The 13,390-nt window shown below is 48.7% G+C and overlaps 2 protein-coding genes across 3 annotated transcripts in view; one reads left to right on the forward strand and one right to left on the reverse strand.

The window, feature by feature from the left end:
* The window catches only part of DPP7 (dipeptidyl peptidase 7), a 36,239-nt gene that overhangs the window by 11,978 nt on the left and 10,871 nt on the right, over positions 1-13,390 (forward strand). The window contains exons 8-13 of one of the 2 annotated variants that reach the window (XM_074846564.1): positions 1,044-1,104; positions 8,769-8,887; positions 8,971-9,127; positions 9,441-9,505; positions 10,353-10,423; positions 10,954-11,758. In XM_074846564.1, coding sequence (XP_074702665.1) covers positions 1,044-1,104; positions 8,769-8,887; positions 8,971-9,127; positions 9,441-9,505; positions 10,353-10,423; positions 10,954-11,095 — 615 coding nt within the window. In that variant the 3' untranslated portion in view covers positions 11,096-11,758. Of the gene's footprint in view, positions 1-1,043; positions 1,105-8,768; positions 8,888-8,970; positions 9,128-9,440; positions 9,506-10,352; positions 10,424-10,953; positions 11,759-13,390 lie in introns of those variants that run through there. The other variant, XM_074846565.1, reaches the window with a different exon arrangement.
* On the reverse strand, positions 1,111-8,697 carry LOC141932637 (kelch-like protein 9). Its single transcript, XM_074846490.1, is given in 6 exon segments — positions 1,111-2,295; positions 3,454-3,614; positions 5,218-5,470; positions 6,695-7,846; positions 7,848-8,123; positions 8,647-8,697. Coding segments are annotated over 6 exon segments (2,292 nt in total). The 3' UTR covers positions 1,111-1,896.

The following is a 13,390-nucleotide window of genomic DNA, read 5'->3' on the forward strand; positions in this document are numbered from 1 at the left end:
ACTGCTGTATTTGAACTGCACTGCCGTAAGGCTTGTCAGGGAGGGTTTGCTGGAGCCGCTCCTACCCTGCTCTGCCTTTACCTTAGACACAAGGGCCTGTGCAAACTTGTTGACTTCAGCTTTTAAACACTAAAAACCCGTAGCTTTAAAAAAAAAAAAAAAGTGCTTTGTTGTAGCCCACCTCAACACACTTTCATAGATATATTTTTCTTGGTGGGTAAGGATGGAGATCTAAAAATCAGGCTCCTTTCTAAGTGTCACCCAGGAGGATGACATACCTCAGAGTATAACGTAGGGAAAAGTCTGCTGCTGTGGGGGCTGGAAAACCTGCAAACTTTCAAGAGAATCAGATGGCAAAGTGTGGGAAAGGGGCCTGGTTGTCAGAGGGTTACAAAGACTTCTCAGACACCAGCTACTTTTGAAAGGTCCTAACTTTGACCCCAGATCACCAGTTGCTGTTGCAATTCTTGGTTTCTTCTGGTGTTCTGTCGGCCTTTTGCTGCTGTTCTCTGCCGCATTCCAGCACACCACACGGACAGGACTTTATTTTCCCCTGGCCTTATAGCATTTATGGTTCGAGCCCTACCTGAAGCAAAATGCATACTGTGCAAGAGGTCATACAGGCTATGCTGTACTGGGACTCAGGAGATGCTGTCTCTGGCTCCACTGGGCATCCAGTTCCCTTCTAGGGTCTGTTTAACAACATGTAAAATGGAAATAATTATTCTATCTGCATTGAGGAGGGTGTTAAAATATTCTGATTGTAGGAGGAAGGAACTGTTGTGTATCATTGACCTTCTCACAGCTGCTTAACTTGTTAAAGGAACTGTTTGTCCTAGCCCTGTCTCCTTGTTTTTATGTATTTTATTGCTAGAAGGGAGGGAGGAAAAAACCTCAAAACCTGTTGCATTAGGCCCTTGGAAAACTGCTGAACCATAAAATGTGTAAGTGATATTGTAATGAATCCTCCAGCTTAGATCTTCTTCGGAGCAGAGACTGTTAACTATCCTGTCTGCAATTTACCTGTAATGTGTCTCATCCAGGTCAGCTGTGAACAAATCCTTGCCCACACAGACCCAGTTCAAGGCCTGGCTGCTCTTGTTGGTGAGTTAATATTACCAGTTTGGTCTTTTATTTAACACCCTGTTTTCTAGAAGCACCTATAAGCAGAGCTGTTGCGTTGTTGTGCAGGTTGTGTATCATGGGAGCTGGTATGACTCCGATCTCCCACAGGGATGTTTTGCCCCATACTGGCTTTGTCCATGGGGATGTCCCATGGTGGCCCATGGGTTCATTCTCTCACCTTTCCAAACTTATTCTTGTCAGGTTTTTCAGCCATTGCAGCCCCTTAGCCTGTCTGTCCGTGCGATGTGGACTTCTAAGGTACTTGGTTCTTTTCTAAAAGTTTACCCACACTCTGGCTCAAGCAGTCACAGGTTCAATGCACATTCACTGACGGAACTTTTCTGGTCTGTGTGTTGAGGACAAGGTTGTCATCACAATATGCCCTATGGTCTTAATCCAGTAGCAAGACAATCTTAAATGTACGTCTCTGTGAGTACTTAATTTGTCAGCCAGCAGTGTTTGTAAGGAAATTATTAGAGACAGAATTCAAAACTCTTTTGAAGACTTCCACCTTGGTCATTATTCTGAAAAACAGGTTCTGAATGACAAAAAATCGATTTAAGGAATTCTTATGGGTTTAATGCAGTTTAGTAGGATTGGGAACTAATTTTTTTTTTTTTTTTGCAAATTATGTGTGTCACCATGATAGCACCAAGTCAGAAATGTACCAGTTCCAAATCACTGCTAAAGATGTTTGGCTGGAAACTAGAAGAGTTGTTAAAATACTAATGTCTTGGCAAACACTGTCAGATCTCTTGATGTATTCACATCCTACTTCTTTTCTGAGGCAGAGTGGGACTCTTGTTTCTTTGTGATGAACAAGCTGAGGGTAGATTTCTTCCTCCTTCCTGTGGGGGAGCACTTTGTGGCTCCCTCCATCTCACCAGCTGCATTCACTTGGGACAGTTTAATCATGCAAGAGGCATGATCCACCAGAGCTTTAGGCAGGGGACTGGCTTTCTTCCATACCTGCCCCTCTGTGTCATACAGGAAGACACTGTCTTCTTTCTGCATGTCCTTCAGCCTCCCACCTCCTGCCAGGTACAGCGTAGTGTTGTGGGCTGTGATGCTGAACTGGCAGCAGTTAAACGGCGATAGCGTTAGCGTTGTCCACTGATTGCTTACAGGACAATAATACTCTGTCTCCTTGACGTGAATCCACTCCTTCACCTGTAAAAAACCAGACCAACACTCACCCATTGTATCACACTTCGAGTGGGCATCACTGTCATGTCAGGCTCGCTTGGTTCATGATAAAGGAAACCAGTATCTCAACATCTATTTGAATATCATGGGGGTCAAGGTGCCAGATTTCAGATCTACATTTAGCAATCAGAGCCTCAAAGGAAACTGAATAAAATACCAGAATGGCACAGCTTTAAAGGAGCATTCTTGGAAAATCAAAGGAGTGAGCTGAACAAGGTGCCGCAGGGACCTGCTAGAACTGGCATAGCCCAAGTCCTGCCTGCTCTCCAGACTTTTAACACATTATGAGGAAAATCATCTGAAGAAGGCTATATTGCATCGAACCGTGGACAATAACTGAGTTGGTGTCATCTGGAGGAACTGGGTATCAGCCTTGATGTGCAGTTTATAGATTCTATCCCTTCCTCAGTGAGCAATAAGGACTCTAAGACACCCTCATTCTTTCAAAAGAAACCATATCCATCATGGTAAAATGGGGCCAGGCCCTGAGTCTTTACACTTTCACATGGGAATTGCTGAATGATCTTTGAAAACTCAGTTCTCTTGGCTTCAGGGAATGGGATTCTCCTAGAGTGACCCTTTCAGTCCCCGTCAGGTCTCTTCCCAGAAGGCTGGGCAGTGCTTTCCCTCCTCTTTCAGAGATGGGAAATACAGATTTGAAGAGACTTCACTGGCATTCCAGGACTTGAGCCCACCTTTCCTAAAATCTAGGCTAGCGTCCTCACTGCAGTTCATTCCTCTTCCCCTCTGCCAGTGTTTCATCCTCTCTCTGCTTGAACAAGGAAAATCAGGTGGTCAGTGTGTTTGGGGCAGGTATGTGACCAGTTTTACACTTAGTTTTTCCTGTGTTAACAGGCTGCACCTCCACTGTATATTTAAAAAAATACTTTAAACAGCCTTTGTACTCTAGCAAATAGTGTGACAACACAGCAGCTTCTCATGCACATGATTGTAATGACGGGCACGTTTTCATAAGCTTATTGGCCTGACTTGCAACTGTGCCAGTCCACGAAGAGACCAAAAATGATGAAGGTCAACCTGTTGGAATAAAACAGTCAGGGCCTAGCAATACAGAGATCCCGTTTTGGATCAGATTTGGGATTACAAGAGAAATGAACTTACTCCTTTTAGTGTCCTTCCTCCAATGCTAAAGATCTTGTCCCTGACTGTAGCCATCCCGTGGTCACAGCGGGTAAAAGCCATGGCACTGTTGCCGATCCAGCGTCGGAGGCGAGGGAGGTAGCTGTATGTGTCTCCTAAGGTTTTACCCCCAGAGAAGCCCCCTAAAAGGAAAGCAGAAGTCTTGAAAATCTGTCCATCATCCTCTCTGACATCCAGCAAATCTTCTGCAAACATTAGCAGAGCTGATTTTTTTCTTTAAAATACTTAAGAAGCTCGGATTTAAAATTTCACACCATTCTGCAGAGCTGATGCGGTGTGAAATTTAAAACCTGAGCTTCTTAAGGTATTTTAAAGAGGGGAAAAAAAAATCCCAAACCAGTTCCAGCTCTTTCTGTAAACAGTTTTCCACAAAAGATTTTTGAATAAAACTCTTAAGGTATTTCAAGTGTAACCAGGAACAGCTTCAACTAGGGAATCTGCTTCCAGCACACAGTCACAGAATGGTGGTTTGAAAGAAAAGCGTTCAAAGCTCTTTGAACTTTGGATCTTCGACAGAAGCTCAGAGCCAAGCTGCCAGTGCTGTTGTCAACTTTCTCTCCTTATTAGGCACTCACTTGAGTGTTTCAGGTGTGCGTTATAAAAAGCTCTTTGCAGAAGGAGGATGCTGCAATGGGAAGGGTAAACACCTCCAGCTGCCTGCCTGTTGAATTCCAGCCTGCACAGAGTCTTTGCAAACAAGGAAGATGATATTTCAGGTTGGCCATAAGCCCCAGCTCACCTAGGCATGAATACTTTGTCTGCTCTTAATTTTCAGTTTGCTTGGGCAGGGCTGTAGGCTGGCCAAAACAAATTTGCAGTCACCCCACTAGTTTAGAAGGAAATGAATGCTGTAGGTAGGTATAAACCAGGGGTATGGTGTTATCCAGCCTAGATCACTGTGGTGTGTTTGCAGCTCTGTGAGGCAATTGTGTCCTTGCTCTCTGGTAGGAATTGAGACCAACAAGGGTTAAAAGAGCTGCCTGTGGCACCATGGGCCAGCTGAGTCAAAGCAGGGACTTGAACCTGAGTCTCAGCAATTCCGCAGCTGAACCATTATCCACCCGCACTGCACTGCCATGCAGGAGGCCTGCTGTCACGGCGGGGGGGACACATCTGGGTAGGGCAGCCCCTGTGCTGCTGCCAGGCCTCAGGTGTACAGTCCATCACAGAGAGGGGCCCTTCGCTGCAGCTGTGCAGTTGTGGGTCATCTGGACTAGACCAGTGCCCTGATCCCAGCGGGCTGTGACTGGTGCAGGGAGCCTGTGGCCATGGCAGACTGGCCCAGGGCTTTTAACTGCAGAGGCAGTAACACAAACACTGTGCGGTTCCTAGGACAAACCAAAGGTCATCTTTCAAGACCAAATTAGTACCTGCAAAAGCTAAAGATCCTACAAGAATTTCCTGAACTGTTTAAACCCGTGCTGCTTTATTGTTAAACATCCTGCACCATCTACCAAAGATCCCTGTAATGACTGAGCCAGGACTGCAAGGTCGAAGGTGAGCAGGGGTGTGGATTGCAAGCAGGTGGTGTCACCTTTAATGTCTTGGAAAGAAAAGAATTCCTGCCATTCAGGAGGGCAGTGGGGCTGTGCTAACACACCAGGGAGGGACACTGGAGCTGTGGGTGTTACTCGTGTGGGTGCAGGCTTAGGCTGTGACATTAAGATGCCAGCAAAAATCAGTGAAACTGTATGAAAATATGCTGCTTTCTACTAGCTCTGTCACCTGAAATATAGAGGATTCCCTTGTGGGTTGTGCCTGCGTGATCAGCAATAGGCACGGGGAAGGGAGCTGCGAACTCCCACTTGTTGTCAGCGGGCTGGTACAGTTCCATGGTGCGGGTGAGGGTCCCCAGCAGGGTCCCACCACCCACGGCGAAGATGCGATCAGACAGTACGTCCGCGTGGAAGCGTGTCCGCCTCTCCAGCATACTGGCGACCTGGAGCCAGGAGGTGTTGCGGGGATCAAATCGGAAAACCTAGGATCACAGCAGATGGTGATGGTTAGCAGAAGGCAGGTGGCTGGCTTGCACCTTGTGTGCCTTCAAGAACTGATAAACGTTTTCCCTGGACTGAGGCAGTTTTTATATTCAGACCTGGACAGGCTCAACTTCCAGTGCCAGCTGATAACAGCAGTACCTCCCCAGTGGAGCTGGAGGCTCAGTTATGGCCTTTCTGCAGGTCTGTGGGGGTCTGGGAACAGGTTGTGCTCCTGTTCCTGCAGCAAGCAGGAGGTGAAACCCATTGGCTTAATGAAATACCTTTGTTTCAAACACCAGCTAGCATGTGTCAGCTGAAAACTTGATTTAAACAAGCACATTTTGCATCTCTGCTACTGTTTGAGTGTGTAGTAGAGAGCAGCTGAGCTTGCCTGCTGCTCTTGCCCAGGAGAAGGCAGGAGTGGCTTCCCCTCCCCTCGTCCCTGATGGCATCCCCGCAGGGGTGTAGCACCTCTGCTAAGGCCGGGGTTCCACTCAAATCTTGTTCAGCAGTAAATACCTCCCCAAACTTGTTTTGTCAGTCCTGGTTAGAAAGCCCAGGTCAGTGAGCAAAACCACACGCAGCCCTGCTGCTTCAGCATCCTCTGCTCCACTGCTGCTGAGCTGCCTCCTACCTTCAAGGCAGTGGAAGAAAGTTGCTGTTTGCAGTGGCACTGCTGAACTAAGTACAATGCTGAAATAAGCCCCCTGGAAGTATGGGAAAGAAAAACATGCTGTTTTTTCTAGCAAACTCACTGAAGCCATCTAGGAAAACATAAAATCCTGCACAAGTCTTTTTACTCTCAAGGCAGAAGAGGAAGTCCTGGGAGCTAAAGCAGATTTACCTTTCAAGGGCAAAACTGAGGAAGGAGCAGTTCTCAAGTGAAGTGGCTTTAACCATGCCTCCCGCGTGCGAGTCCCACGGCAGCAACAAGGGGGACGGGGGAGCATTCATGAGGTTGGCTGACATGGACCTGGCTGAACCTGCACTGTGGAAGTTGTGTACGGATCAGGGTGACAATTTGCAGTAGGAGCATGGTAGGACCAGGGCAGGACCTCGTTGCTTCCCAGAGAGTTTGGAAGCTCTGTGCCCAAGGGCTTTCAGTACTGTACAGAGTGCTAAGCAATACGTAGAGGTAGGAGATGTGTGGTGGGCAAGAAGACTGACTCCCTCCCTTCCTCACCCAGCCATTTTTCCAAGGCTACATGTTTCTTGTGTCTTACCTCATTTGATGGCTGCTTTCCTGTGGGGTCAAATTTGCACTGTCCCCCGATGACAAAGAGGAAGTCGTTGATGATGGCGACACAGTGGTTGTACACTGGCACACAGAGGTCCCCGACCTTGTGCCAGGTGCTGCAGCTCTGGTCTGCAGCCCACATCTCTCTGCACACGCAGTTGTCAGCGGTTCTGCCGCCAGCCACAAGCAGCACGGCGGAACCGGAGCGGAGGCTTGTGCTCTGCGTCTGCAGGACTGGCTGAGCATACAGCCGGGAGTGGTAATTCAGAGCCTCCTGCAGGTACCTGTGGCAGCCTGAATCCAGCCTCATAAGGGGCATTTCCTGGACATACTTCTGCAGATCCCTTAAAGGAATGAGAGGGAATCTTATGCGCCTTAAAATATCTGCCGCATCTTTCAGCCGCACGCGGTCGTGCTGCAGCCAGCTCACAGCAGCTCTGAACAGCTCCAGCTCGCAGCATCCCTCAGTGTCGGTCCTCTCTAAAATTTCACAAAGGGTTCCTCGGTCCAGGTCTTTCAAGCACTGAGGATCAGCCAGGATCTGTTTGTAATGCTGCCCTACGTAGCACATGGCTTTCTGTCTCAGCTCTGCTGGGCCGAGTTTTTTAGCAATGTTAAGAACATCTATGCAGTTCTCTCCGTTCAAGCAGCTCTCCAGAAAGCAAAAGCACAGCTTGATCACCTCCCGAACCAGGAGGGTTTCTGCAGCTTTGAAGGTCTCCTCGATATTCTGTAATGAGAGGTCTAGTCTGTTGGAGTAAATGAAGTTGAGAACGTTCTTCAGCCCAGCAGCACTGACAGCTTTCAGCCGAACGTTACTGTCTGCGCTTCCCGCTCTTGTCAAGTTTCCGACAAACAGGATCTTGCAGTAATTACTTGCTGAAGCTAAAACGATCTTGTGAGCTGGAAAGCAAACCCCTTCTGCCTCCAGTGTTACGTCACACAGTGCACTCTGTGAGCGAAGGCTGTTGAGCCCTTCCAGGAGTTTCGCCAGGTAGGTGTCCGACACAAGCCTCACCGTGCTGGCCTGGGAGCTGAGCAACATTTCTCTGAAAGGGGTGTAGCCCTGGGGCAGCCTCAGGACCCTTCGCTGCACACACTCAGCACATCTCCTGCAGCCCAACCAGTGCTTTTATGCTTCGAGGGAGCCGAGGCTGCGCTGCCCACGCCGCAGAGCCGTTCCGAAGGCAGTAGCTGCAGCAGCCTCCCTCCTCAGCGGCCTCTGCCTGGTGCTTTGCTGGCGCAGAGCGCCGGGTGCCTTGCAGAGCCGCGTGGGGCCGTTTGCAAGTGGAGCTGTTGGTGCTGGTTATCAGACAAAGCCCACAGTGTTTGTGGGTTTTGCCTGTGGGATGTGACACTGGCAGCAGCAGACGGCCACTGGTGTGGCCGCATTCCTCCTCCTTGCTATCTGGTAACTACCCATCCACACAAAAAGCAGTTCATTCTTCGGCAGCTCCCCAGCTCTGCTTCGCTGGGCCGCCTGGACAGGTGCTCTTTCATCAGGGCAAGCCTGCACACGCCGTCTTCCCCTTCTTGAACAACAGTCAAACAAAATCCTGTCTGTGACGTGCCACCCTTGGCCCTCTGACTAAATTTGATGCATTCAGACAGCTGCTTTCAGGGAGGGGGTGGGAAGGTCTCAGCAGTTGTGTCCCGTTCAGTTTGAATCATTCAGCTAACGTCCTGTACACAGCCTGTTCCCGGGTGTTCTGGGGACTGGAGGCTCTCCCAAGGACTAGTGAGCCTGTTGCTTGGCTTCTTGCACGAGCAGAGACAGCAGAGAGCACCTGGGAGCACCTGGGATCCTCCCCGTGGATACAGCAGAAGCAAAGGGTATCATGCAGCTGGGCTTGGGACCATGTGAAAGCTTTGGCATAAAGTTGGCTCATAATGTAACAGTGGTGCAGACCCTGCTAGCTCTGCCCCAGCCTTACACACTTGCCCAGCTGGGATAGCTACCCCTCTGCTTGGTCTGGCCATGAGGCTCATGTGGGAGGCAGTGGGTGAGACAGCAGAGAGGCACTGACAGGTTGGCTTTGTGCTGTGTTCCCACCTGGCAGGGGTGTTCTACAACTCCTCCGGCTCAGCGCAGTGTTACGACATATACCAGCTGTACCAGTCCTGTGCTGACCCTACGGGCTGCGGCAGCGGCTCGGATGCTCAGGCCTGGGACTACCAGGTAAGGTGTTGGAGACACCAACAGGTTTCAGCTGCTGCCATGGTTATACCCCTGCCCCATGACAGCTCTTGTACCTCTCTTAGGTTTGCACCGAGATCAACTTGACTTTCAACAGCAACAATGTGACTGACATGTTCCCTGAGATGCCCTTCACGGAGGCCATGCGAGAGCAGTACTGTCAGAGCAAGTGGCACGTGAGGCCACGAGCACACTGGCTGCAGACAAACTTTTGGGGAGGAGGTGAGCTGTGCTGGCTTCTCGTCCCTTTGCATTACCCTGTAGTTGTCTGCCTGTCCCCCTCTGCCCAGCTGAGCTCCAAGGGGACAGGCAGCAGTGCACTAACAAGTCCTGGAAGAAAGTCACAGCCTTGTGCTGACTTGAGCCAAACAGACTTTTCTGTACCTCTTTGAGACAGAAGTGGAAAATCTGAAAACTGCCAAGAATGTGGTTTATTCGTGTTTTCTGTTCCTAGCCATGTTTCCTGCAGTAGCCAAAGATATTTGGTTAAATGGGCAGGACGAGGCCTCTCAAATGTCATCTCTCTGAATTTCAGACCTGAAAAGTGCAAGCAACATCATTTTTTCAAATGGAGACTTGGACCCGTGGGCTGGAGGTGGGGTAAGCATGTGCACTCCTGCACACCCAGCACAGAGAACAACCTTTCCAGGTGATACACTGCCCCTCTCTCCCTTCCAAAGCAGCACTGGTGATTTATCTTTAGCCCATCTGAGTTTCTACAAGCGGCTGTTTTACGCTGAACCATTCAGGAGCCTCAGGACATTAATGATGGACACATTGAATAGAGTCCATCAGCCAGGAACACTGATGCAGCAAAGGTGGCTTCACTAGTGCAGACACAGCAGGAGCCTCCTTTCCCAACACCCGGGCTCTGAACCACAACCCATCGTGTTTCTGTGGAGACTTGGTCTCAGTGCTGACAGCCCCTTGCCCTCTCCAGCCTCAGCACACTTTGTGAGACCAAGCAGTTGCTGTAAGCAGCAACTCGAAGCAGGGCATATTTTAGCTTAGGTTCAGCAAAACTTCAGAGTGGTGGCAGAGCTCTAGTTTAAAATTTAAAAACAAAAATGTCTCAGAAATGGATTTTGAGTTAGTTGAGCTCCTGACTGTAATGCAGAAGTTCCGTGTTCTAGGCTGGCTTGGCAATCCCAGCTGCAAGAGGAACAGGTTCCTTAGGGTGCATGGGCCCAAAGGAGCTTGTTACTTCAGACTGCCTGTACCAGAATCGTCTGACAGTCTTCATCTTGGGGGAAGCCTTCACTTCATTTGAGACAGATGGTTTGGCTCATCAGGACCATTAGCCATGAACACAGCATCAGCTGTACCAAGGATCTCTCCCTGTGCTTTTCCTCAGTCCTGCCCAGCTTGTCTTCCAGTTTTCAGAACTGATATCCAGTTCTGCCTGGTGACTTGGTGAGAGTTTGTCTCTGCTTTCTTCTCCTTCCAGATAAACAGCAGCCTCAGTCCTTCACTAATTGCACTGACCATTAAAGGAGGCGCTCATCACCTAGATCTCCGGTAAGTACTGAACGCTCCTTTGGCTGACCAAATCCTGCTGCACTGAGTGTTTGATCTTAGCTAGCCACAGTCCAGAGGACCAGGAGATACCTGAAGAGGTCTGGATACCAGACTGTTGCAGCACAGCTGTGGAAGAGCAGCCTTCTTCCCCAGTACAGCATCCAGGGAAGCCAGGCTGTGCAGAACTCAGCACTAAGCTTACCTACTTTCATTAGAACCTGTTCTTGCACCGGGAGTGGCACAAGTGTGTGACAGCCTGTAGCTGTACTTGTGTAGTCCAGGGTTTCTTGGCATTAGCCATCATACTTTAGGCCCAGAGCAGAGGGCAGCAGCCACCAATGCAAGGGAGAGCTCTCAAGCCTGCCTCCAACCTCCTGGTGTGTGTGAGACTGTAACTTGTTTTCCAGGAGATAAATATGAAGTACAAAGCAGATAATCTCTGTCCTTCCATTCCCTGGCTTGGTTTTCCCTGTGCAAGGGGCAGAGAGCTGCTGCCCACTGACTAGCTCACACTGCTCTGCTTTCTCTAGAGGACACAATCCAGCTGACCCCCCGTCTGTCACAGAGGTGCGCAAGCTTGAAGCGAGCATCATCAACAGCTGGGTGAAAGCTGCACAGATGGAAAGGGCAGGGGAGAGGCACTCGGGAGCTCCCGCGGGCAGACAGGCCTGACTACACCCATCCCACAGCCCCTGGTGGGTGGGAGGCTGCCACCAGCGCACAGACAGCAGCCTGCTGAGCTGGGCCTGTGCTCTTTGGGAAAGTGTTATCTCCTTGGCCCTGACTGTGGAAATTCACCTTTCTGAAGGTCCCACCTGCCCCTAATCAAGCATCAAAAGAAAAGCAAAAGGCCAAATCACTGGCTAAAGCCAAAACCACGTTGTGTGGGTTCCACGCTCACCTGCTTGGAATGAGAAGGCATTACAAATGGTGGAAATAATAAAAGCTGGCCTGAAGGCCCAAGAATCATCACTGTCCTCAATAATATGGTTGCAGGAGGCACCTGAAGGTTGAAGCTAAATTATTTTTAGACAAAAAGTAAATCCTAGGCGACTAGTGGAAAAGCAGAGGCATGGTCATTACTTACACAAGTTCACAGGGGACTCCATTAGTGACCAGTTATGTCAGCCTCATCCAGTACTGTGGGTCTGGGTTTTTTGTTTGGTTTTGGTTTTAACTTGCACAAGAGATCTCCAGTTGGTGAGCTGGTATTTACACAAAGTAATCCTGGTGTGTACTGCTGTCACTGAAGAGCTGCTTATTGATGACCAGTAAAGCACACTTCCACTTGAGACATCTTCAGATCTTTTTAAAATAAATTACAAGTTTATTAAAGTGTGTGATATAATTTCATGGCTTGGTAGTATAACCAAAGAAGATAAAAAAGGATACTTCTCACCTTTCCAGGTGGAGTATACTCATCTTTGCACATAGTCAGGTGGATTCTTACCTACTGGAATTACTATGCACCAATAAATACTAGCATAATTGCAAAAATATTAAATCCTGGTAATCAATTGGAGGCTCAGTTGGTCCACTTACAATAATTTTATGAGTTAGCAGAGAAGCCTCCCGGGTCACAGACTCACATTACTTATATAGGCAAAGTCACAGCACTGCTTCAGCTTCTGTTACACTGCTCAAGCACAAGGCTTTGTGTTGAGTATTTGCATGGCTGGGTCCACCCTGCCATCACTGTATGATTGGTTCCCAGAGCTACGATGTCACTCACTGATGTTATTTCACAATATTCAGCTGCTGACAAAAGGGGTTTTTTGCATACGACTTGCTTACCTCTTCCCTGTTCTTAAGCACAAAAGGGCCAAAGCTCCCCACACCCCCACCCCCCGCTGAAGAGCTGCAGCAGATGAAGTCCCTTTATCAGACCTTTCAGATACGTACAAATGAAGGACAACGTATGGAGGACCTGATTAGTCAAACTCCAGTCCTTAAAGAAAAAAGCCCTTAGAGACTGCTAGTGGAACTACATCCTCAATAAGACCTGTATCTTCTCAGTTTGTGCTGACAAAAACCTCTCCACCTCTAAGAGCTGTCAGCTGAACTATACAGCTTACACAACGCTGCCCCTTCCAGCCTTACTGATATGCTAGGATCTGGTATGCTCACAGGACCCTCCTGGCTTTTCTGAATGTAATTTGCTGTACCCCAGCAATTATTCAGGACTAGCACCACATTAAAGCAGACAGTGGTGGATGTGTCTGCAGAGAGGATTACATCTTGCTTACATTACCTTTCTAACAGCACCCTTAGCTCCCAACAAGCAGGCACCCCAATCAACCCAGCAGTGCATTAAAGCGGCCACCATGTCTTTTGGAAAGGAATCTGCAAGTTAACATCTTTGCCAGGGGCTTGTTTTGTACCTTTGAGTGAACAGAGGCCCTGGTGTCTTTTGACATTCCAGAAGGAGAGAGTTCTTTAATCCCCTTATAATGGACTATACCAATCTTTTATTTTCTGCTGGCCAACAGTACTTGCCCCAAAGGAATCCACATAGTGCAAGGGACACAAATGGTTTGATTTATATGGAAAGATGAACTAAAGGCTTTCAGATGCTATGGCAAAGGGATAAACAAGATATACATGGACGTCCATGCAGATGATAGATGAGCAGTGCTAAAAATAATTACAAAAACAGGCTTCAGAAACTGTAGCAGAAATCTGAAGCCAGTGCCACAAATGTCCATGATATTTTGAAGCCTTGGACAAGGAAGAATGGGACCCAAGCAGAAAACCCTGGTGTGTGGTGCTCTGAACTGAAGAGCCCAACAGTCACCGCTCTTGCACACTGCAGGAACGCTGCTTGTGGCTGAGCTTCAGGGAACACAGAAGGAAAAGGGAGTGCAGGCAGAGAACCATCCATAGGTGGAGCCCCCATGCTGGTTTAAGACCTGCACCAGTGGGGTGGTTGAGAAGAGGCTTATTCATTCTATCATCACGTACCAGCAT

This window comes from Strix aluco, chromosome 20 (assembly GCF_031877795.1).
Source record: "Strix aluco isolate bStrAlu1 chromosome 20, bStrAlu1.hap1, whole genome shotgun sequence".
Taxonomy (NCBI): Eukaryota; Metazoa; Chordata; class Aves; order Strigiformes; family Strigidae; genus Strix; species Strix aluco.